Here is a 26,687-nt window from a genome sequence, read left to right as displayed (position 1 = left end):
CATTAAAATAATTACGCGTTGTTAATGTCAACAATTGCTTTTGATTCACGACTCTGCAAGTAATGATATCATTATGTTTTTATAACCTACTAGCTGCCCCCCGCGAACTTCATTTCGCTTACATATTTTTTTTTTTCCTGTATCCATTTTGACTCTAAATTCAAACTTTCCTCGGCCGTCGAGTTTTGCGCTTAGAAACATATTTTTAATAATTTTGTATATGAACTCCATCTGTGGCTATATCTTTAGTATAATTGTTTTTGGTTATATATACATATATTAATTTTACTACAATTAAATTGTCATGAGTATAATGTAAATACAATAATAGAAGATTGAATTTCCGCAACCACAATTAATTCTAACAAAAATTGTAAAGTTTACATATACCGCCAGTTCTCAAATGAAAGACGAGAACGAGAACTGGCAATAAATCAGTATACCTATTGCTTGGAAGTGGGTCCTATTTCCGAATCAATTAGACGCAGAAAGATCCCATGCCCCTTTGCTAAACACTTTAAATAGTTGCTCATAAATTAAGTTTTTATGAAAGATAATTCGAATAACGTGTGATATTTAAAAAAATGCATCGCTGATTCTACTCTCAAAGAACACATGTTACAAGAAACACAAACAAATGTTTATGAAAAATATGATTTAAAAGGATATACAATATACATGTGTGAGAATAACATGAGAACTTAAGAAGGAGCAGCGCTAACCAGATCCATGCAACTTCCTCACAATCGAGTAGCCCGAAATATCGCAGCACACAACTCACGAGGGGACTCTATATATTGAAGAAGTCGCATGGGTCCGCCACGCATCCGGGAATATACAATATATATGTAGTATGTGGGATACAGCAAGGTTTTTAAAACCGGCGAAAGACCTCCATGGGGTTGCTAAAAATGTCCACCGAGTTATCACAGTTTTATTGTTTAGTACCTACTAATTCATTGAGCGAAGAACACATAGTCACCGGTACTATTATATCTCATATACTCTATAGCACTCCCTGGGTTATGCAGCATTTGTAGGACACCACAGGCTGATGACCTTTCTGCCTTAGCTGCCAAAATCTAAGAAAAACGGTAAAACGAATAAAAAAGCACCGAAATGGGTATTTTAATGAGGTTTTTTGAAGCTTATACTGATTACAAATGTTAAGCGTAGATTAGCCCATTTTGATTATCTCGCATTTTACCTTGATTTTAATTCTATTTATAAGCAAACTACATGTTTAACTCTAGATTATAAGTCTCGGGGAAACCTAAAAATGAAATACTTTAAAAACATTTGATTTTCTGTATAATATTAAATTAATAGTTTTAATCATAAAATTAGCTTTCATCATAATATTAGCATAGTTTCCAGCATGGGTGTTTTTAAGAGGGGAATTGCGTGACTATTTGGGGCGGAGGGTTATGTGGTACCTACTCGCGTTCGGTGACACACTAAAACCCCTTGGAATACTCGCTCTAAACGAGTATTAGGTAGGTCCAACGTATGTTTAAAAAAATATGAATGCGTGTTAGATTTCTGTCCAAAAAATACTTTCACACTTTCTGGCTCAATAATGAACCTAAGAACTATCTCGGTCACTTCAGTTTTATAATAAAAAAACACATAACTACTTTCTAGTAAGTAATACTTCTGGCGCAGCTAACCAAAGCGAACCTTGGCCTCTGAAACTATAGAATGTCACCGTGCGTTGTGTGTTGTTGTTCCCACGAGAATATAAGTGCGTGCTCCTATTTCACCATGCCTCCTGCTGATAGAGGACAAATCTTTGTTTTTAATTTATTTTATTATTATTTATTACATAAGATGTCATGTGGAACATGGTGTAATGGTTGCAGCTCCTTACAAACGTTATGTAAAACAAAAAACTTGGCGATTAAAAACAGTAGCGGAGAGTTTATTGCCAGTTTTTCTCTTCCGTTCTTCGCACTTGATTTGAGATTTGGCAGTAAATGTAAAATTAGAAGCATTTAATGTACATTTCTTTTTTGACGTTCATAAGTGTACATAGTTGTACCTATATGAATGAATGATTATGACTTTCGACACCAATGCCATCTCGGCCTGCCCATAGATATTCTATTGAAGCCAAGGCTTGGCTTGAAAAACATTATTCGGACTCTGCACCAGGATAAAACAACCGTTTAGAAGTGGTTTGCTAAGTTTAAACGAGGTGAAATGTGTTCCGTCACACTTCCTAAGTATACCTTGTAGCAAAGCAAGCGTCGCGGTTTAAAAATTAGATAAGAAATACTATTAAATATATGCTCAAAGCTCAGATATACCAGTAACATGCGGCGTCTCACAAGGATCTATATTAGGTCCATTGTTGTTTTTAATTTATGTTAACATTTATGTTAACATTCACGAATTCGGTTTACATGGCCAAATTACTCTCTACGCTGACACCTGCAAAAATAACTCTCTCAATAGTAGGTTATCATTTAAAAAAATCAAACAGGCCACTACACGCAATACGAATTTGCTTATCTTGCCAAAGCCGCGTACGAAGTCTAAATATTAAGTATGAGGGTGTGCAATTATTTAATCAATTACCGTCTAAAATTCGTAATATTAGCGCGTTTAGCCAATTCAAAAGGGCATTAAAGATACATATCAGAATGAGCCTAGTAGATTAAAATTGGGACGGCTGATGGCGACTTGTATCTCGTTCCTATAATATATAAAGTTTCTCATGTAATTAAACATATTTTTTTTTGTAATGAAAATAAAGTGCTTTAAACATTATGAAACTCTCAGTACATTTGAAACAGGTAAGAATTGATATGACAACCGTATTTTTTCTCCAAAACTGAGAGAACTGTTTTCATATTATGTTTTTGATTTTCTCCGGCCCCATTGTCCCATTGTACCCCTTCGCATTGTAATTTGTAAGGCTTCGGGATCCGAACAATGCAGAATGAGGGTTGAACAATAACGGACACATATTAAACCACGGAAACTTGGATTATATTGCGAAGTTTTTATATCGAAATACGTTTTAATCATACACTCGTTCATCATTCTTCAATCATTCGTCAATTAATCAATTTTCGAACATCTATTCTATCATTTTAATATTAACTCTGGTACTGGGTTCTTTCGTGAACAGCCTAGTCTTCAGCGTGCGACTCTCATCCCTGAGGTCGTAGGTTCGGTCCCTGGCTGTGCACCAATGGACTTTCTATGTGCGCATTTAACATTCGCTCGCACGGGCTGATCACTTGCCTATTAGATTGACAAATGATCATGAAACTGATATAGAAATCTGAACTAAAGAGGTTGTCAGTTGTGTCGCCACAAATTTATTTTATTCTATTTACTGGGTTCATTTTTGGCTTCACGATAATTATAAAACTAACAGCAGGCTACAGAACAGTGGAAAAGGTTAGAGGAGCCTTTGCCAAGAGGCACACTGACCTGCGAGATATATTTAAGATCACAGATCACAGAGTTTCGGAATATAAAGGCTATATATATATAGTTTAGATAGTATAGCACCATTTTATTGAAAATCCACAGCCCAATCGCTATATAACGAAAGCTATGGGGGGCTAAAATAAAAGTTAAATGTATAATCCGATATATAAAGGTTTACCTGGGCGTTTTATCTTCGCAACGAATACCATATTCGAAGCCAGCCCGGATGCCGGGTAAGTATTGATCGGCCCGTGACGTCATCGTCTTGGCCTTCGCGCCCTTAGATGTGATACCTTCCGAGAGCACGAATAACGGGACTGGTATATTGCATACGCTCATATTAAGTTGTATTTATAGAATACTAAAGAATTTTATTATATACAGTAAAAAGGATATTTAGGTAAAAAGAAAGTGCACTAGCCGATATATGCCACTCAATCCCTATTTAATGGTCCAAAATTTGTTATATATAGGGTCACTTTTCGGCAAATTATTTTTTCCACAGTGGGGTCCGAAGTAAATAAATCTGATTTTAGTAAATTTTTTCGTTAATCCTAATAATATTATCTTTAACACACCCAGTAAGCAACCATAAATAGCATGTCTAATGCAAGGACTCATCTGTACCAATCTAGTAAAATTATGAAAAAGATACAGAATGTATATTTTTTCGAATTGTAATAAGAATTAGTAAAAAAAGTCAGTTTTCTTATAAAAACGCAAAATATATTATAACTCTGCAGGGGTTGAGCTTAATGACCTCCCGTAGAACAATTTTGCAGCTGATGACTCCAACTAACCCCTAGTTGCGTTTGACCACGACATTTTGGCCATCCTGTATAGTTAAACTATTGTTGCACAATAAGAATAATTTCCGTTTCAGCTTAGGACAGGTTGAGATGTTTTAGATTGTTAGTGAATGTATAAAGTTTTGAATCGTTCGTTCCCTGAAAGAGAAAAAGCGTTGAGCAAAGAGTGCGTTTTTGGTAGCTTATTTGTAGGTTTGCGTTGTGGTGTGGTCGGTGTTTGTTTCCAAAAACGTATACATATTACTGTTCAGTATAGTTTTTTAACCGTTACAGTTTTGTTCCATCTATTATAGTGGTAACAAATCTTATTTCACCAAGTACACTTTGATAGCAAAAAGATATTTAAATATTCTTAGACTGATATTGCATTTATAAATAAGGAATGTCTTATATCGCTAACAACCAACTTAAAAATCATTAAGTTCATTTAATCGCTATTGGGAAATGTTAAAAGACATCGTGTATAAGTATATAGCTTTATCGTAGACTGTTAATGTTGTCAAGATGCACAATTTCCGCCTCCGAGTGAAGCAATCTGTTGTTTCACTGAGATTGTCACTAACAGCTGTATCCTGTTGTGAATGTGAATTTGTCAGACTTTCACGCTGTAACTGAAAACTATTTATCTTTCAATAATAAAAAATAAATCAGTGGCTTTCTGGGTCCGGTCCTCAGATTTCTGTATCTGTTTCATGTCCATTTATCAATCTAATAGGCAAGTAGATGATCAACCTCCTGTGCCTGACACGCCGTCGACTTTTTGGGTGTAAGGCAAGTCCCTCACGATGTTGTCCTTCACCATTCGAGCAATTGTTAAATGCGCACATAGAAAGAAATTCCATTGGCCGCCGGGGAGCGAATTTACGACCTCGGCCTAGTAAGGAAAATAACAAAAAGTAAAGTGCAAAGAAAAAAAAACAAATCAACAAAAATGAAAGTAAAACTAACACTGAAGAAGTATACAATTACCAAAATTAATCTTAAATAAAAAATATTAATTAAATATTAGATTAAAATCTAATTTTACAAAATTACAAAAAAAGGAAAATAGATCAAAACGATCAAAATCATTTATTCAAATAGGTAACACAATGTACACTTGTGAACGTCAAAGAAATATACATAAAATGCTTCTAATTTTACATTTACTGCCAGTTCTTAAATCAAGGGCGTAGAACGGAAGAGAAGAACTGGCAATAAACTCTCCGTCACTCTTTTTACTTCCGCTTCCATTATAAGTTGTGCATCGTTTTCATAGTATATATGAATATATATATATAAAGAAATAAGTGCAGAAATCTACAGCCCATAGCCATAAATGTCTCAAATATTGCCAGATTACAAAATTTAAACACATTGTGGAAGTTTCCCGCTAAACTGAAGATTATGAAGTACACTTAACTCAGTGACAACTCAGCTTTTGTCCTCGGCGTGAATGAGAGTCTTCAAGACCGTACAAGCGTCATCCCTCTACAAAATTAACAGTTTTTTTTGGCCCATTTAAAAAAGCTGGCTTTATTTATTTTTTTTAAATTCGATTTAAACTAGGAGTACGAAATTGGGGGAGGCCTATGTCGAGAGACCACCTGACCAAAGTGTTTGCAATGTTGTAATAAATTTATTATTTCTGCTATGTAAATTAGATTTAAGAATACTACTGTTTTATAAGAATAGCATGTAAGTTAAAAAGATCAGAGAATAAAGGGCTTTTATTATTATTATTATAGGAATACGAACTATACGAAAAAGCGTTGTGAACGTTCTCTAATATGCTCAATATTTGAAGCTTTTATAGAAAAAGAAAGAAAGTCCCACGCTGAAGCCACTAGACCAACACTGCTCTCTATAACATTGTAGATATAACGGAAATAAAAATTATCTCTAGTGAAAATTGTCTAATTATAACTGTATTTTTTCAGATGGAAAGTCTGGTTAAAGAAATGCAAGATCCAGTAACAGGTGTACCTATACGCAGTCAAAAACTGTTTCTCACCTTCATTCCATCTGCTTTTATGGGTAAGGAGTCTGATTTAAAAAACTTTAGATTCAGAGATAAATCTTAGCACGAACAAGACTTCTTCAATTTGCAGAATCCTAACACCATATGTTGACGTATCGTAAGGTGATGATTAATTAAACTACATATTTTCTATCGCGCTAACATTTGTCTCTGAATATCGCTACACACGCGTAAAACTTTGTGTTTTTGCCCGCTGGTTTGTAATGCGTGTAAACATTAAAGAATTATTCATTTAGAATTTGAATAGTCCGTCGTTCCACAACTGAACTGTCTTTTAAGGCACTTTTTTACATCATCACAATGTGGAACCAGCTTTCCATTGAAATATTTTCGATTCAATTTGTCTTATAGTCTTAGAAAATAGTCTGGGTACTTTAGTCCGGCAACGCACTGCGAGCCTTCTGACAGTGTGATTGTGACAATCTGTATTACTTAACATCCGTTCAAGATGAACCCGTTCGCCCATTTTCCCATTTGCCTAGAGATAATTTTCTGAAAAGTGCTTTAAAACAATAAACAATAAAGCATTTTTTGTCATTAGTTTTGTATTTCATAGAAATAAGTTAAATATTAGTACAATTTTTTTTTACTTCAATAATCAATTTCATAAGCAAAAAAAGTTAGTATCTAACAAAAATAACTTAACAACGTACGAGTCAGCGTTTGAAGAAACTAATTGTAAAATCGATACAAGTTATTATTTCTACGTCTCGGTCGTTCACCTTACAAGAAAAATTATTGAGGAATCAGTGCATTCAATTAGCTAAATATAAAGTTTTCACTTGAAATATCATCAAAACTTATTCAATAGAAAAGAAATAAAGATTGTTTACAAGTTCGCGAAAAGTTGTGTTTGTTTATTTGAGGTAATAACAATAATTCGTTTATTTGAAAGGAAAGTGCTACATTCAGATTGATTAATTATAAAACCAGACAATCGGGCATATAAAAATAGGCACGCAAATGTCATATTAATGATCATGTCATAATAAGAGTAAAGTTATTTATAATTATTGTAAAAACTTATGGTCTAAATACGCTATAAAGGCATCTTGCCTTTAAAAAGGTTTTCAACAAGACATAATAATAGTCTAGCAGTTCTATTATAGCTAAGTGGTAAACATGGCATAGTCTAGTCGACAAGTTGAAAATGGAACAAAATAGAGATACTGCTCTTAAAATTATGTGCGATAGCTCATTGGATCCGTAATGACGTCTAGAAAAATGTGCTAAAAGTGTGTATTAGCACATAAAAAATTGCAAAAGTTATAGACAATTAAAGATGAAAAAAAAATGGCATTTAGTTTTTTGCCAATATTGAATAAACTTTTAATAATTAAGAAATTTCAAATAAAGATTCTGAAAGAGGAGAAAATTTCCAATAAAAAACTCCTACCTCCCGGAACTCTATCTCCTTTATTTATAATTTTAATTTAACGCTGAAAATAGGTCTGCGGGTGACATTTTTAGGATTCGCGCGTGGCGTCAAAAGCGACTACGGCACATTAATTAATTTATTTAAGGTATTGAATATTTTTTTTTAAATTTGAAAAAATTATGGTGTGTTCTGAACACTATAATTAATTTATTCCCGTTGAAAATTTTACTTAAAGTTAATTTTTCAACAAGTTAAACAATTGTTAACTAACGAAATTTTCTCGAACGACCGTCTTAATTGTAAGTGAAAAAAAATGTTTAAATAATGGTCGTAAAAATATTTCGCTTCTTAGAGCCTTTCTTACATACATACTTAACAAGATTGTGCCATTAAAGGTAAAGAAATATTTATACTTTGTTTATAACAATTTTTTTACTTAAACAAAAACTTAAAATCCATGTAATGTTGTTAAAAATATTTTTTTTTCTAAATCATCATATAATCGTTTTTTTATTAATACAAGATATTTATTTATTTGCAAAAAAAAAATTCCCGCCATTTGTTGATAAATTTTTTTTAAACAAATTGATTAAATCAATTTTTTTTTTAAATTTTAAGACAACTTTATTACATTAAAAATTTTATGATTTAAAAAAAAAAAATTTTTCCTTAATAACAATTTTTAATTGTTTATAATCGTTTTTTTTAATTTTCTATTGTTTAAATAATTAGTTAAGAAATTTTTTTTTCTAAAAATCATAATTGACAGTCTTCTATAAAGTAACAGTAAAAAAATTCAAGTAAAAAACAAGTAAAAAAATTGTTATAAACAAAGTATAAATATTTTTTTAACTTTTATGGCACGATCTTGTTAAGTATGTATGTAAGAAAGGCTCTACGAAGCGAAATATTTTTACGACCATTATTTAAACATTTTTTTTCACTTACAATTAAGACGGTCGTTCGAGAAAATTTCGTTATTTAACAATTATTTAACTTGTTGACAAATTAACTTTAAGTCAAATTTTCAACGGGAATAAATTAATTATAGTGTTCAGAACACACCATAATTTTTTCAAATTTAAAAAAAAAATTCAATACCTTAAATAAATTAATTAATGTGCCGTAGTCGCTTTTGACGCCACGCGCGAATCCTAAAAATGTCACCCGCAGATCTATTTTCAGCGTTAAATTTAAAATTATAAATAATGGAGATAGAGTTCCGGGAGTTTGGAGTTTTTTATTGGAAATTTCCTCCTCTTTCAGAATCTTTATTTGAAATTTCTTAAATATTAATAGTTTGTTAAATATTGGCAAAAACGAAATGCCATATTTTTTTCATCTTTAATTGTTTATAACTTTTGCAATTTTTATGTGCTAATACACGCTTTTAGCACATTTTTCTAGACGTCATTCCGGATCATTGGAGCTATCGCACATAATTTTAAGAGCAGTATCTCTATTTTGTTCCATTTTCAACTTGTCGACTAGACTAGCATGGCATTCCCCGTAATGCTCATAGAACAACTTTCTGTTTCAGGTTGTGATCTAGTTGAATGGTTAATGGAGAGGTTTCATTATGAAGATGGCACTAATAGTAAGTAAATTTTATTGTATATATTTCTTTCTTTTTTTGCGACTGAAGCGCAAACTAGCTGCTGTGGTCTCTGGCAGAATGACCAGCACTGTGGAACATTCTGCTCCTCAGCATAATGCTGAGTCAGGGCCAATTACAACCACAGCACACACGCATTACACACTTGAACTGAATGAATGGGAAATGGGATTTTTTTTATTTATTTTTGATATCTCTTATTTTGTTTTTTCTTTGATTATTGTTATTTTGTGTGTTTATATGTGTGTGCGTTTTTGTTACTAATAAATTTTCTGTTTATGTATATTATACTATGTGCTTTATAGGTTTCATTAAAATTATAACGCATAAGAGCTCATCGAGTTAAACGATTTTCAAAATTTGAATTAAATCTGTATATTACTGTTAACTCTGTGTACATCTTACGCGTTTATGAAACTTATTTGATAGGAATTATTTGATAAAATGATTTCTTTCTGAATTCTTATAAATAGATAAATATATAAGAGATGTCTTCGAGCGTGTCTGTACGAGTGATAATTGGAGAAATACAGTTTCATTATGAATCCCTGTTATCTTAGTCTGTTTATAGAATAAACCAATTCAAGCGTGTTAATACAGAGTATTATAAACGTTTTATTGCTAGTATTCTTAAGGCTCTTATAATGCTAATTTGCTATGTAATTTTTAAAAGGCGTTCCATAAATCATTAGTTCGTGTGGTTTAATCCATCTTGATGGATGGATTAAACCACAGTCCATGTTATATTTATAAGAATATAATATTGTAAAAGACAGGAATTAAATAGAATTGTTAATATTAAATAGAGTTGTAGATTAATATATTATACATAATATATATCTTATTAAGGTTTAATGCCAGCTTGTAAAGTCTCAGGCAGTCATAGACTACTTCGCGTAATCCGATATAATCGTACCAAAGCAGAAGTATATTATGTGGCTAAGCTTATACTACAGAACTACCTGAAAGATAATGGAAATTTTACTTGTAAAACCAAATGTCGAAGACATTCTTCAATATTGGTCAAAGTTAAAATAGTATATGCGCAGAGGTCGTTCGTAGGACTTTAGATACAAAATGTTTTTTATCGCAAAGCCTTCCTTCTAAATGATTTAGTTTAGTTTTCATAAATATGGGGTGTTTAGAAATACGAAGCGCTCTTTCCTTTAAATATCGTAAAATGTTTCTGTTTCAGTTGAAGCTGTAAATCTAGGCAATCTTCTTTGCCAATACGGTTACTTCTTTCCTGTCAACGACCTCAAAAACTTAGTATTCAAAGATGACTCTTCTCTATACCGATTTCAAGTAAGTATTTCTATTCATTTATTTGATAACACACTAACGATACCACAATATTCGTCTACTATCTGCCCTGAATCATTCCGTACGGTAAGGGTAAATACCTCTGGACCTTAGCTTTAGGTCCTTCGGGCCGGAGTGATCGAAAATATCACCTTTTTAATGGGGGGTAGTGCACTTGACATGTTAGTGACTGATCCAAATCCAACAATGATTTACATTACATAATATACATAACCAAAAACATGCGAAAAAACGAAAAATGTAATTACATGCACGATAAAACGCACAAAAATATCTGTTACCAATTATGATAAATCATCAGTGAATAATTCTATGTAACCATATAAAGATTATAAATTAAAAAGTACACGTTGAAATTAGCCATCGGGGTTGGGTTATGTTTCTTTGATCGTAAGTTCAGATGATTTTTACCCAAAACAAATTATGGTTTCCCCAAATTATCCAGGACTGCAGTGCTATGTAATAAAATATACATGCGTCCACATGCGTAGGATTTACTAACGTGAACAAGCGTATGATAAGCCTTATGATATCCGGTTAGGATATGCTCATCCTGCGTATATTACTGTTTCATCACATTCTATTTAAAATTAGCATAAAAATAATTGGTACGGACGGTAGTGTCATGCCGGTGGGCTACTTCCTAACAGATTGTCCAAAAGGATCTGTAAATATACATTAATTAATGATATTTTGGTATATATATTGATTGTTTTCTAAATTTATTTTCTATGTATAAAAATAAAACTTCGTAAATTTGTTAAATTCCTCAGAGTCCCTACTACTGGCCATGGCAGGCGCCGCGTGTGGCCGGTAGTGGTTCAAGTGCGCCCACACTTGGTCCGGACAATATTGAATACGCTATCTACCTCGTCAAACGAACACTACGCAATAAACAAAGGCATGGCCTCGAAGACTATGAACAAGAAGCGTTGGCGAACCTCAAGAAAAACCTGGCTGCAAAGTGGGATTTCATCACTATGCAGGCAGAAGAGCAGGTGTGTAACGATCCTTTTAATTTACTGACGCTACAATCAGTAAATTAAGAGTTTAAAATGCCAACAAGGAACGTTTATTAATCTCAAACACATGATCGTTATAATAAAAAAAAATCAGTGGCAATCTCTTTAGGTCTTGGCCTCAGATTTCTGAATCTGTTTCATGATCATTTTCAAATCTAACAGTCAAGTAGGTGATCAGTCTCCAGTGCCTGACACACGCCGTCGACTTTTTGGGTCTAAGACATGTCGGTTTGCTCACGATGTTTTCCGTTCCGCACATAGAAAGTCCATTGGTGCACAGCTGGGGATCGAACCTACGACCTCAGGTATAAGAGTCGCACGCTGAAGCCACTAACCAACAGTGATCGTTATAATAAAAACATAAATTATTGGAACGAAGTTCCTTATCGCGCGTTGTGAAAGGGGGCTAGACGGAAAAAATTCTTACGAAAAGATGTCACGACACTTTTTTGCTATTTGCTATTGTAATACACCGGTTCTCGTCCGATCACCGAAGTTAAGCAACGTCGGGCGAGGTCAGTACTTGGATGGGTGACCGCCTGAGAACACCTCGTGATGTTGCCTTTTTTTTTCGTCGTAAGATTGGTGTCGAGAAAATCTATCATACTGTTATGATACCAATTAACATATAAATTAATCGAAAGGAATTTCGTTCCATCCGGGTGTCCCTTGACACCTCTAAAGATTTTTATTTTTTCAAAAACACCTTCTCCAAAACCTATCGATATTTTCAGGTACGGCTAGCAAAAGAAAGGAAGAAGGGTGATAAAATCGTCAGTGATAGTCAAGAACGTGCCTACTGGCGCGTCGCTCGTCCGCCGCCGGGAGTGCCCAGCGCTTTGGAACCCTGCCCAGTTCCAGTGCGATCGCGGCATCCGAAGCCAAAGAAAAGGACGATACCTCAGTTACAACGAGAGGTTTGTTATTATTAATTAATTAAATAAAAAAATACGTTGTGCAAACCTACCCAGTGTTTAAAGATTGACATGTTTGAAAATAACATGAGAACTTAATGTTTTAAGTTAATTAATAATGTAATAATGAATAAATGTTATGGTTGCCGAATATTTTGTCATTATAATACCATGTTACGCTTCACTCGTTCTATAGTGCGATATAAACAAGAAATACAACTTTATATTGAATTGCTAAAACTGTTAGAATGTTATGTTGTAATAAAAGGAATATATAGTAAATACAATTTATTCTGAGTACAACATATGGGGAAAAAAAGTGGAAGTAATTCATGGCCCTCTCGTGACAAAATTAGGAACTAAAAATTGGTTGCTTTCCAAAATAGCAAATGTACTAACAAAAGTCAAAATCATATTCATATAGGTAACACGATGTACACTTATGAACATCAAAAGAAATATATACTAAATGCTTCCAATTTTACATGACGTACTGTCAGTTCTCAAATCAAGGGCGTAGAACGGAAGAGAAGAACTCTCCGCCACTCTTTTTAATCGCCAAGTATTTTGTTTTACTCATGTTTTTAAGGAGCTACAATAATTACACCATGTTCCACATGACATCTTAAGTAATCAATAGTGAAAATCATAATAAAATAAATTAAAAGCAAAGATTTGTCCTCTATCAGCAGGTGGTGAAATGGGAGCACGCACTTACATTCTCGTGTGAACAACAATAAGTTTATCATTTAATTTCGTGTTTTAGATTGAACACCTTAAAACCAGCTTAGATAGGACGAGAGTGAAAACGTCAGTTGCTTTGGAAGCATTAACGGCCTACTCAGAGACCTACGCACCATACGACCCTGTGCTCACACAACCACAACCTTCCAATCCCTGGATCAGCGATGATACACTGTTCTGGCAAATTAACAGTCCAATGTAAGAAATGTTTTAATATTATTATACACATGACACAGCGCGACTATATTATTAGCGTAACTTGAAATTTCGAGTGCTTTTAAGGAAATTACAAATTATAATCATCAAATATGTAGAAAGAGCCGTGTTAGCCTAGAAGTTTCAACGTGTGACTCTCATCCCTGAGGTCGTAGGTTCGATCCTCGGCTGAGCACCAATGGACTTTATATCTATGTTCACATTACGGTCGTACGGAAGGAAAACATCATGAGGAAACCGGCATGTCTTAGACCCAAAAACGTTGATGGTGTGTGTCAGACACAGACGGTTGATCACCTTCTTGCCTATTAGAGATGATCACGAAAAAGATACAGGAATCTGAGGCCCAGACCTAAAAGGTTGTAGCGCCATTGGTACAATTCTAGGTTTCAATATTTTATATTTTTATTTACTTAAATTACTAATTTGAAACGAATTATTAAAAACATTACAAATTTGCTATTTAAAATTTCAGTGTGGAAATCCCGAGCGAGAAGCGAGTACAGCGCTGGGCGTTGTCTATCGAAGAGCTGGTGTCAGACCCCACGGGCCTGCAGGAGTTCACCAGCTTCCTCAGGAAGGAGTACTCCCACGAGAACATCCGGTTCTGGCTGGCCGTGATGGACTTACGGAGGAGTAGTACTAAGCAGATACCCAAAAAGCTAGATGATATTTTTGAGTATGTATATCATATTTTGAAATTGAAAATTATATAACTGTTTAGTTGAAGATTGTTTCTAATGTGGCTCTTCAAATACCCAATGTACGAGTTCGTCTAAACCACCACCATCAATACTTCAAAAAGGGATTTATAAATCGAAGCCATCAAAACGTATTTTTAAAATATCATCATCATCAATGACTATACAGCCTCTTTATTTTGCCATCTATTTAGTGCTTCTTGCGTCAAACTTTGAACCCCTATTGTTTCGATGTCCAATAATAATCCTACATTATTTTATAAAGAGTCCTTATTGTACATTACAAAGATATAGTAAAACAGTAGCACAATAATAATGAAATGCGATTTGATAAATTTGAGCATCATTTTCAGAGAGTTCCTAAAGCCAGGAGCGCCCTGCGAGATTAACATAGATGGCGCGACTGCTGAGAGGGTAGCAGAAGGTCGCAGAACGGGCTCTCGGTACGCGCTGGATCACGCGGCTGATCACGTTTATGGACTACTGCTCAAGAAGGACTGCTATCCTCGATTTATCCGGTCCGATCACTTCCAACGTCTGCTTACGGAAGGACGGAATGTTCATCAAAAGAAGGCCAAGTGAGTTTCGATCTCATTACTTTCTAAAACGCCCCTCTTCTAAGCTCGTCTGTGATAAACATCTATTAATCATACACATTTATATTTATTTACGTTGTCACGTCTTTTCTCGGAGGATAGGCAGAGACCACAGATCTTTACTTGCTACGGTCCCGACATACCTCTCTCTCTCTTCATCCACTTTCTTGACACACCATGCATGCTCTTTGGTTATGGGTACTTTTGACTTTTCCGTTCTCTAGTACCTCCTGGATTTAGTCTACGTGTATATATAAAGATGAATCCCTATTTCCCTTGGTCACGGCATCACGCGTAAACGGCTGGACCGATTTCGATAATTCTTTTTTTGTTGTGTTTGTTATTGTCAGGAGATCTTATGAAAGAAAAAAAATTAAAAAAAATTGCGGAAAATTAGAAAATTTAAGAATACCGTTTAAAACAAATGCTTCGATAACTCCGTTATTATATTGGTCAAATAAGTATATTGATAAAATACATCTGTTCCCGTGTCAGAATACCAACAAAACTATTTAAATACGAACCAGAAAAACAAACAAAGAATGTTGTATATCATAAAACAGAATAATAAACACTTTTTTTTTTCTGAAATATTTTTTTAGTTAATTATACCAATTCGTAATCAATATTCATAGTTAAGACAGGACAACGTCTGTCGGGTGCGCTTTTATTATAATTCAATTAAGTGTCAAGTGTTTGATACGTCAAGTCAATATGTCAAGGAAGGACGAACGGCTGATTGTGTAATGTGAGAATATAAACATCAAACCTCAATAGTATATTATACATAATATAATATATAAAATATAATATATAAAATATAAATATCCTTTGGGTCAAAATCAGAATGTGGTTACAGCTGTCTTAAAAATGTTCTTTTAAGCATAGACGCTAAGTTTAAAATTATTTTACAGATTCTTTAACTTTGGTGGCCAAGTAAAGAAGAAACCTGGTTCCACTAGCGGTAGCGGTGGGTCTGGCAGCGGTAGTGGGTTATCTCGACGACGTGGGTCTGACCGCTCGTTGTCGGGATCTGCACACGAGTTGGCTGTTTGTGCAGTACAACCTCCACGCCCGCCGGAACCGCCACCGCATAGCCATTCGCAGTCCAACCTTTGCGATATACCTTTTAGGTATGTTTTTAAAACACTAGAACTACTCCTTGTTACTCTCTCTATTCCTCTCAAGTTTATGGGTCCTTCCTTTATGATTTGCGCTCGGCAGAAAGGAATATACTTGAAGTTGCGACCCATAACTTGTTAGCAATACTTTCACTGTGTCGGCTACACAGCTCCCTTCCTGATTATATTCGTTGGGCTTCTCCTTTATAAGCACTTCCTGTTAACATCGTATTACTTTGTGTTGGTGTTAAGTAGGTGTCGCTGTCGTCATTTTTAATATTTTGTATAATGGTTTTTTTGTTACTTTTCTAACTTAAAAGTAGTTTATATCTTCCATATTACAATTCTATAAAAAAATTAATTACAGAGACCCAGACGATGATACCTCAGAAGTTTTACCGTGGGAAACAGCAACGCGAGAGTTACCTTACGGTGGAGCAAGACGGCGGCAGGATTCAGCCGCGGATTCGGGCAGTTCCTCCTCAGACGTAAGCGCTGCTGTTGGGAGTGGGGAACGAATGCGGAGACTTCCCCAGCAAAGCACCCTCGATGGGGGCTTGCGAGGGGCTGCGCCTCCTTTACGACGCCTATCAGCTGTCGAACCACGCCATTTAGCGCCGTTAGCATCACCCCCACATTCACCGAGGCAAAAACGAATAATACCACAACCCTCACTTTCTTACCCGCAAACCACGGCACCTCATCATCCAACTCCAACTATTAGTGTAAGCTCAGCACCAGACGAAGAATCTGGCGACTCACCGCCCCGGACAAGCTCACCTGACGAAAGACGCTCGCTTATACAGTCTGAGGAGCCCTCCTCAGTATTCGCTTCAACAGACGTTACTCCAACCGAACCGGCTGTCATGTTTGGTGGGGCACTTATCGAAGCTATTTCAGATTCGAGCGACGTTGACGCAGATAAAATTGATGAGATTAGTTCACATACGGAAGTTCCTGATACGTGTGAAGACTTAGCAGTTGATATAGATCAAAGCGCTTGTAATAAACAAAATGAAACGCACGAAGTGAAGGAAGCCGATGTGAGTGAAAGTGAGAAAGCGTCCGATAGTGTAAAAGACGTTTTAAAAGGTGATAATGAGGTGGATGCTGTAGGTAATGTAACTCGTACGATAGTGAGCCAAAAGAGTTTGGATATGACGTCACCTCCTCTCAGTATAGTTTCAGAGAGGGAAAATTCTCAGCGTTCGCCAGCGGAGAGAGTTTGGCTTCCAATAGCACCTTTAGCTACTTCCGAGGATATTGTGGAAGATGAAAGTATAGAAAAAGTGCCTGCAGTAGCACAAAAGATGTCTGATGATTCCAAAACGGTGTCTGAGGAAGTGAAAACAATAATACGTGCTGATGAACGCTCTTCTGACTCGGATATCGTAAAGGCTGATAGTAAAAGCACAGATAGTAAAATCAGTGATTGTAAGCAGAGAAATGATATTTGTCCTTGGGAAGATGAGTAAGTAATCGTGATTATTTAAGCAGCACTATGCTCCTAGGTTGATTAGTGTATGTATGTATTATTATTATTTTTTGGTTTTGTTTTTTTATATGTATAGCTAGAATTTTATTTATACAGTATGTACCTATTTTTTAAGTAATAAATGACTGAGTATGATTTTTATTTTATTTTTTTCAATTATATATTTTACTGCGTTACATTTTATATTATTTTATCAAAAAATATAATGCAATAATATGTGTGAATGTCAATAAAATAAATGTGAGAAATTATAATGGTTTTTCATGCATGATTATAATTTTGATTTATGTGTTTGTCATATGTATTTTTCAAAATTGACAATTGTCATAGTGACAAATATATTCTGATTAGATTATCATATTTACGCGAGTTTCACAGGTTGAAAAGAATCTACACCTTACTGGATAAAAACGCGTTTTAAAATTATAATTTTCATGTTCATCAATTCCAAAGTTTTTTATCCTAATGTTCCGTTTCAATGTGTATCGCGTTTCGCCCGGTAAAGTGTGTTTTCTTTTCAATAACATTCTGTTTTCTTTCCAGGAATTCCTGTGAGAGTGACGCTCCATTTGTTAAAACTTATGCAACCCTAGGTTATTTATAATTTGCGTAGGAAATTTATGATGTCAGGGTTATAAAAACTTAAGTTTTAGTCGAATTACTGCAATTAGGCAGTTGTTATTCAACGCCCCGTTAACCGGGTTTGGCATTTAAAAGTAAAATGACACCTCTGTGTGTATAGACAAAATTCCTTTCTTGTCTATGTCTGCTCTACTTATTGAACCGCAAAATAAAGCAGCGCATACAATTTTCACGAAATCTCTTAGTACATTGGCTAGTTAAAAAAACTCTTTTAATAAATGAGATTAAAATTGCTGCCATTTTCTTTATATATTAATATAGGGAAAATTATTTATGGCTTAAATATTAAGTCTGCTATTTTAAATGTTAATTTTTGACAATATTTAATATTAGTCACACTGTAGATAGAAATTATTATAATTTAATACATTTTTTGTATATATAACATGTATTTTTGTCTACAACGGTATTTTAAGTTTCAAAATGTTTAATGATAAAAAACAATCAAGATTTAATAAACAAAACTTAATATGATCAACTTAATAGAATAGCTTAGAAAGTTTCTCGACAGACGCCGTCGGCGCCTCTCACAAATCCTGGGGGGCAATTTGAGGGGGCAACAATCATATTTCTTAAAGTGATTTCAGGACTTCTTTTCGTTCTATTCGATGTAGCTGCATTCGAAGGTTCAACTTCCACCTTCGATACTGTTTCTTTTACCTCCCCAACCGTGTCCGGAGTTTCTTTATCCATTCTTCTGTATAAGACATAATTTACAGTTATATATATTATCTAAGTGTTGCGTAGATTTTAAGCATCAATTTTACAGTGAGTAAGAAACTTGGAATAACAAGTGTTATTATTGTTGTAACAAATAATATAGGTATTGTTTTGCTTGATGCGGTGAATTTTAGAATTACATTTTTAATGTTAATGTGTTTTAGACATAGTAGGTGTTGTGAATATTTTACGAACAATAATTATTTTGCAAATTAATAGTGTAAAAATGGTTATTTAGTCATTTGTAAATAAGCCAGGTAAACTGTTTAATATAGAATGATATAGCCTATAGTTGTAATGAAGAGAGAAAAGTTAATAGAAGTATGTATCTTTGATTATCAGAAATATATAGACTTTGAAATAGACGCAAAATGTTATTTAAAAAGCAATTTGAAAGTATTATTACATAATAAAGATACAATATAAGCACTTTTATTGAAGACCTCTTAAAGAAAAAGGCGCACAAATTGTTTTAAGAATATTTTGTTTGTAAATTGTTTTTGAGGACATTTTATGCTTTAATTAATAATAAAAATATATAGTGACAAAGCGTACTTACTTTTGGTGAAGCTAAGGAGTGGAGTTTTGCAGGTGTGCGGTCGTTATCGTCTGTCTGTGTTTATATTCATCAGTGTTTACACAATTGATTTCCATGACGTCACTATGAATCATTTAGCGCTCCCCAGCTAACATTTTCCAGGAATTTTACTGTTTCATAAGAATACATCTGCGTATGTAGTCATAAGAATATTTCTTCATTTAGCGTAGAAGTTATTTTGGGCCATATTTTAGCACAAAAACGAGGCATAATGAAAAGTAAACAGTTAAAAATAAAACGTTCTTTATATATGTACAAATTGACCATTGTGAATTGGCAATATCGCTTGGGGACCAAAGTCGTAAAGCACTATTACGATGGTTTTAATGTGTTCTAATTTTTGACTTTCTTGGGTGTAGTACCTATATTTTTTTCAGAACTTTTGCGTAACATTTTACTATCAAAAAAACAAACTATTTTTTTCTACGGAATTTTGAATCAATGTTTAAATTGTCATTTGATATATATATTTGTATATGGACTATATTTAGTATAATCCCATTATCTTCTTTTGTTTTTTTCTAAAAAAATGATTTTGCTTTTACGACTTTATGTTTCGGTATACTATAATATACTAAAATAGTAATATAGTCAGTCTAGTCTAGTGGGTTAAAAGAGGACGTAGTGACAAGGATACAGAAGAATAAGAAGTGGTTTACATGTAGGATATACAAGGCAACCGAGCACGGTGAAATCTGGTTAGATAGGCATTGTCGTACAGACCTGGACCAAATTCAGGATGTACTATACAAGTCAAAAGTTCCCATTACCGACTAGCATGCCTGGTGAATTTCATCATGTCATTCATGGACTGAATATACAAATAAATAAAACAATTATAGCAAAATACAAGTAATTTGCATCCAGGGGCTGAGGTAAAGTTATGTTCAAACACCTTTTGTGAATTATTTTGACAAGAAGATGACCATTATCAATGTGTCCAGGTTATGATTTATGGCCATTTCCGAGCATGAGTTCGTCCGCTCCTGGAAGACCTGGCACATTCAAATTTTAAACATACGCAAACTCTTCCCTACTTCCTCCTCTTCCACGCTTTCGTTTTGCTGAGTGTCGTGATGCACTCATGCTGATTGCTTCATTGAATAGCGTCAGAGACTTTGGAGATATTTGTGATACTTGGCCGGTCCATCAACTTATCGATCGTGTACCGTCCCCTTGGTACCATAATTAGTGCATGATAATTTAAAATGTCTATCTACAAATTTATTGGAAGTCGTATTTGATACATTCATACATCCTACATGACCCTACTGGTATTCACGCTTAAAAATTTCAAAATATTGTACTGAAATACATGACGTCTCCATTTATGTGTCATATAAGGAAATAGCTTCCATATTATGAAGTCTGCGTTAGTCTGTATGAACACAAAAGCTATCGAACGGATTTTTGTAAAGTTCACAAGTTCTGTAATTCCTTTGGTATGTTTAGTTGGTTTTATGTAGATCGACTGAAATACTAATAACTTAGGAGAGGCAAAAATCTTGTCAATATCCACATAATCTGACGGGTGAAGCAGCAGGTGGAAGCTAGGCAGTACACTCAACTGCGATATACAAAGATAAGTTATCTGGTACTTCAGCCTAGTTCCAAGTATTGTGGATAAATTAAAGTATCGCAATATATATTGCTAACAAATATTTTTATGACGCAACGAATTATTAACCCATTTTTTTTTTAAATTGTAAATAAATACAATAAATTTAGAAATATTTATTACACTAATGCAATTTCACAAACAAAATATAATAACCTATAAGATCACAGTTAAAATAGACATTAATTATAAACCTAAATCGTTATTTTTACCAACTCTATTTGAAACTAAATTCTAAATAAATTTAATACAATTTTGTAAATCAATTGAGATAGCACATTCGAATTGAATTTCAAATTAAAAACAAACATATATTAGTATCAGACGACAAATATAAATCCAAACAAAGGATTATTATCCTAGATTGTGAGATAACTAGATCCATAGTCTATGGAGAGTGATTAAAACGGGGATTTAAATGGTGATTTTAGAATACTTCTCGGCACACACCATCCGCTCCCCTCTGGAATCCTTTTGGACAATTTGGGGGCGTAACGACGACATTAGTGAAAGTAGGATTTGTAGGTTCTGTTGCGTTTTCGCTGTCACCTGCCTCTTCTACTTTTGGTTCCTCCTCCGTCATCTCTACTTGCTGTACTTGTTCGTCAGACATTTCTGTAATGAAAGAGGATATTAGACAACAATCTTTAAGAGCAATATTGCAAAGCCTCACGACACACGCCCATACTATTAGATGTTTCGATATATCTGCTAGAATCTATTTATTTAAAATATAAAATATGTTTATTGGGTTACAGTACTTAAGTACAGATGTTTACATGTTCCTATACACAACTTTTTACGGTAGAAGAACTAAGTTGGCTAAAAGATTTTTTACAATTTACTTGATTTTCATGTCTTTATTGGTAAACAGAACTATTAATTAAAAGAAATATGTCTCATAAAGTCCTAACAATATAACATTTCAAGGTTTCAGCAAAAGTCACCCATTATTCATTATAAATAAATAAGTCCAGTTGCGTAAGAACTAAATTCCTGTATCTCTTTTCCAGCTTAAACACAATTCGACCGCAAGAATCGCCATTCGCTCATTACCTCAAGCTATTTTGTTCTTTTGTAGTCGCTTCTATTGATGACAATAATACATTGATTGTAAAAATACCTTATAGATATTATCGTACAGATAACCTTGTTTTTTATTATTCACAGTAAATGATATATTTTAAACACACAAATATAGTATTTACAATATTTTAATCTAAATAGTAATAATAATAATATTTATCACAAGTTCGTTTATTTGACGTTATGCAGTTTTTTGATGTCGTTTGGATAAATGATGATAAATTTCAAATTTGAATATAGTGTCGCAACAATCTTTTAGGTCTCGGCCTCAGATTTCTGATCAATTGTAATAGGCAAGTGATCAGCCTCCAGTGCCTGACACACGCCGTCGACTTTTTGGGTCTATGACATGTCGGTTTCCTCACGATGTTTTCCTTCACCGTTCGAGCAAATGTTAAATGCGCACATATAAAGAAAGTCCATTGGTGCACAGCCGGGGATCAAACCTACTACCCCAGGTATGAGAGTTGTACGCTGAAGCCACTAGGCCAACACTGCACTGCTGAAGAATTTCTATTACCAATCTTATTTGATACTTATTTGATCTATCTCTAGACCAGCCAATAATACCATTTCTCTACGATTTAATTTATCTAATATTCGTAATTCTTAAATTATCAACAATTATTTTAACACTTTAAAACACAGTCGAATAGTATTAGAAAACTCACTTCGATTACTTCTCAACAAACACGTCTACGAGCAATGCGGGTTCTTACTGTTTGTACAAATTCCTGTTCACTAGTTTATATATGTGAGATATCCAAATATAATATGTATTACGTCACTACATAAACTAAATATATTTTGGTTATAGCGGGTTGGTAAAACTGGTCCTAAAAACCTTATCTATTCGGCGAATATATCAGTAAGTGTTGATAATATTCTTGTAATGTTTAATCATTTCCTGTATTCAATATTTGCTTATAACTTTGAAGTCATGCGGTGAAGACTCGGCTAATAAATGCTGTAATCCTCTAATGGCCTAACAACCTATGGCCATCTAAGCGGCGTTTATTGGTAACTTGTTTGAAAGTTTAAAGAACTTTATTTCTCATTACAAAAAAATATTTTATTAACAGGAGAAACTTAATATGTATATACGAACGAGACACACGTCGCCATCAGCCATCTTTAATGCCCTTTTGAATTTATCTTAGTGATTTTAAGGCATGTTCAAAGCCAAGAACATTTTATTTTTATACCAAGTATTTTTTATAGTATGGGGAGGGGGAGGGGGGGCAAAAGAGCCTACGGAATGCCCAAAAAGGGCCGTAGTGTGTACGATGCCGGGCTTTGAGGGAGGTTATTCTTTCTGTAAACAATTGGACGGATCTCCCAGGAAATACCCCCACCGGGAGTCAAATCCACAGTTCTAGTTAGCAAAAGAATGTGTCTTGTGAAACGACGATCTCACAAGGATGTTGTAAAGAATAAAATATACAAATTAAAATACGATATAAAAAAGTTTCTATTATGGATAATTTAAAGAGTTTCTATTTACATAGTCGAGTGCTTTATTGTGTACGCTGCGATGGCTCACACTGGCCACGCAATACATAGCGAAACGTTGACTAATAAATAATCTAAATTTGAGCGTTAAAATCGGAACTATTAGTCCATAATTTCTGAGAAGTTAGTAAGCGTAGTTTTCTAATTGTTTTAGGTATTTTTTAAACTATTATATATATATTTTGTTAGGCGTAGGATTACGAAATAATTATGTATTTATTATAAATAAACAAGATAGTTTAATAGTAAAATGTTAGTGTTATATAGATATTATTGTCCTGTACCGTTAACATGTCAAAAGGAAGAGACAGGCTGCCTAGAACACACGGATCCATTCTTCACTAATTTCAACTGAAATGGTTTCGCCTACTTGTAAACCAAGGGAGAGAAAGAAGAAAAGAAAATTTTAAACATAACCCATTATATATTTATTGCAATATGACTAACCATTTTACAATTAAGTAATACAGAAAATTATTTGATACATAAAAAGAAGAGAATCATGAAATAGCATCTTCTTCACCAAACTTGACAGCATTTTCCTTCCTGGTCCTTCGCATACCCAGATGGACATTTGATAGGAGTATCAATGATAGTGTCTTGGTCATTCAATTTCTTTTCATTATCTGCAGTAGGAGCCTCGTCCTTTGGCTTCGCATCATCACTAGACTTTGGTGATTGTGTCTCTTTATCAGCCATTACTAAGAAATTAAGAAATGTTTCAAATTTTTTTTTTTTTTTTAAAAGACAATTCACACCAATTGACCTAGTCCCATGCTAAGCTGGTGAAGCTTGTGTTATGGGTACTAATCAACGGATATACATACATATTATAGATAGATAGACATATAAATACAAATTTCAACACCCAAGACCTAAGCACTACACCAAATGCTCATCACGTCGATGTTCGTCTCACCGGGGATCGAACCCGGGAACCATGATTTCGCAGTCAGGGGTACTAACCACTAGACCAATGAGTCGTCAATTAAAATTATTGCAATAAACTGTATAATTAATTAAACGATTTTTGTAATATCCTTGTTGATTTTTCTTTAGGTAAGATTAGGCGTCTGTGACTGACATATGCCGTCAATTTATTCTAGGATAGGATAGTTAGACTAGATAGGCCAGTAAGTACAGAGGAAGAGTAAAAGTATGAGTTGGTGTATAAAAAAACGTGTTGTTAAAAATTAATATAACGTGTAATAACTAATAAAATGTATTAAGTTATAAAAATAAATGTTAAATTAAAGATTAAAAATTAGTTTTCTATTATGTCTATGTAAATGACGCCATAGAAATGCTGACAGCAGAAATAAACATAAACAAAAGCATGTTTAAATAAAATAATCATTTTTTCTGAAAGGCACAAAAGGATGATATATAACTTTATACAGGTGGTAAACGCGTAGAAGGCTCACCCGATCAGTGATACCGCCCGCCCATAGACAATCTTAAATGTTGGTAATGCAATCGCGAAAGGCTTTGAGAGTGTCCATCAGGTGAGCCCGTTTGCCTCCTGTTCTATATAAAAAAAGAAAAAGGGTGCGTGTACTTATGTACGTGCGTAAGAAGTTATACTTCTTTGGCATTATTAAAAATAGATTTTGATTGCAAGTAAATAATTAATTACAATTAAATAATCAAAGACTGGAAAAGGAGTCATTATAGTCAATAAAGTTCAGTTTACATTTGAAAAATTAAATAAATAAATATTTATTATTATTCTCTTACATTAAGTGTAACATAAATTCTATTATTATTCGAATGTTGTTTTTAAATTATGTCCAATGCCGTAGCATCTTCCGTGGGCAACTTCATTCTGTTAATATTGTGTAACGGTGCGCGCGCATCGTAAAATTTCACTTTTATCAATTTTTCATAACGCGCCTAAAGAAGTATAACTTCAAAAACAATCCCAATTCCAGCAGGGTCGCTACTGCGTTGCGGGCCATTTAAAAATTGGTACGCTGTTTACGTTTGGGAATTATTAAGATTTTGTTTTAAAATACGATTTTTTTGTTGGAGCCAATTTTGGACATCTGCAAATTTTTGCTTCATAGAAACAACTTTGTATTGACGTTCAGTTCTTTTTAAAACAGAACACAGAAATTGTTTATCATGTTAAATATGGAAAGTAAATCGTAACCAACCTGTTGGTAGTATTGAAAAAAGGTGAGGTGCAAAGGTGCAATTGTGAACTTTAAAAAAAATATATATATTGCCTTATAGATTTGTGATCTGTCAAATGTTATCTACTATTGGCGATACTCAAGTCTTATCTAAAAAACTAGATCTGCCCAATGGCACTTTTTTAACTCTTTCGTCTTTTCCTGTCGAATTATGATTACGCTGTGACAGAAGAGTACTTTAGTTAAAATAGTGCAATTTTTCTGTTATATTTCAAAAAACTAATCTATAATATAGAATATAAAAGCTCTTACCGACAGGACTGCCTTCTCTAGAACTGATGTTAACAACCGAATGGTAGCAATATATAGCTAAGAACAACATTGATATAACACTATTTCATTGTTCATTGATGCATAATATAATAATATATAGAAATACAATAAGTTTCGCTTGCCTTAACGTTAAATTGCTTGACGGAATTCATTTCACTTCAATATTAAAATAATTCTTTATTGAAAGATGTTTTTTTTGGAATTGAACCGCTCCAAATAAAATAATTACCCTATTGACGGGATTAGAGATACGTACGTGCATAAGTACACTGTAGTGGGACATATATAGGCTGGGATGTATTATTAATAAATACATAAATAAATATATTATTAATTTTTTTCCTGGTATGGCTTGAATCGCACTTGGCCGGTTATCATTTTTTGTAATCATATTTTAGAAGGTTGTTAAAATTATATTTAACAACTCACAATAATATCTGATATAATACACTAAGAATCTTCGAAAATTAAAACTTACAATTTTTAAAAGTTATCGTACGTTAAAAGTATTCTAGTATGTGTACGATGCGCAAACTTTTCCCCACTCCCTTGTTTATTTCTGAAGAAGATTGCCGGTATCTGTAACCCTATTGACGGGATACAAAACTATAGAATTAACATTATGATGTGTGTGGTCGAATAGTG

At 33.8% G+C, this 26,687-nt stretch overlaps 1 protein-coding gene and 1 long non-coding RNA gene across 4 annotated transcripts in view; one reads left to right on the top strand and one right to left on the bottom strand.

Annotated features, from left to right (window-relative positions):
* The window catches only part of LOC125054628, a 34,236-nt gene extending 15,721 nt beyond the window's left edge, over positions 1–18,515 (top strand). For 2 of the 3 annotated variants that reach the window (XM_047656636.1, XM_047656635.1), the window contains exons 3-13: positions 6,173–6,269; positions 9,192–9,248; positions 10,462–10,571; positions 11,363–11,587; positions 12,346–12,528; positions 13,292–13,467; positions 13,961–14,164; positions 14,540–14,764; positions 15,697–15,915; positions 16,271–17,374; positions 17,942–18,514. In XM_047656636.1, coding sequence (XP_047512592.1) covers positions 6,173–6,269; positions 9,192–9,248; positions 10,462–10,571; positions 11,363–11,587; positions 12,346–12,528; positions 13,292–13,467; positions 13,961–14,164; positions 14,540–14,764; positions 15,697–15,915; positions 16,271–17,374; positions 17,942–18,002 — 2,661 coding nt within the window. In that variant the 3' untranslated portion in view covers positions 18,003–18,514. Of the gene's footprint in view, positions 1–6,172; positions 6,270–9,191; positions 9,249–10,461; positions 10,572–11,362; positions 11,588–12,345; positions 12,529–13,291; positions 13,468–13,960; positions 14,165–14,539; positions 14,765–15,696; positions 15,916–16,270; positions 17,375–17,941 lie in introns of all 3 variants that reach the window. The other variant, XM_047656634.1, reaches the window with a different exon arrangement.
* Positions 18,516–21,077: 2,562 nt separating this feature from the next.
* LOC125054529 lies at positions 21,078–22,979 on the bottom strand. Its single transcript, XR_007117721.1, has 2 exons — positions 22,734–22,979; positions 21,078–21,591 (listed from the first exon to the last, which is right to left on the bottom strand). It is a non-coding gene; the product is annotated as an uncharacterized LOC125054529 (long non-coding RNA).
* Between the last annotated feature and the right edge of the window lie 3,708 nt (positions 22,980–26,687).

This window comes from Pieris napi, chromosome 12, assembly GCF_905475465.1.
Source record: "Pieris napi chromosome 12, ilPieNapi1.2, whole genome shotgun sequence".
Lineage (NCBI taxonomy): Eukaryota > Metazoa > Arthropoda > Insecta > Lepidoptera > Pieridae > Pieris > Pieris napi.
The sequence above is the reverse complement of the archived record's forward strand: the minus strand, read 5'-3'. Positions and strand labels throughout refer to the sequence as shown.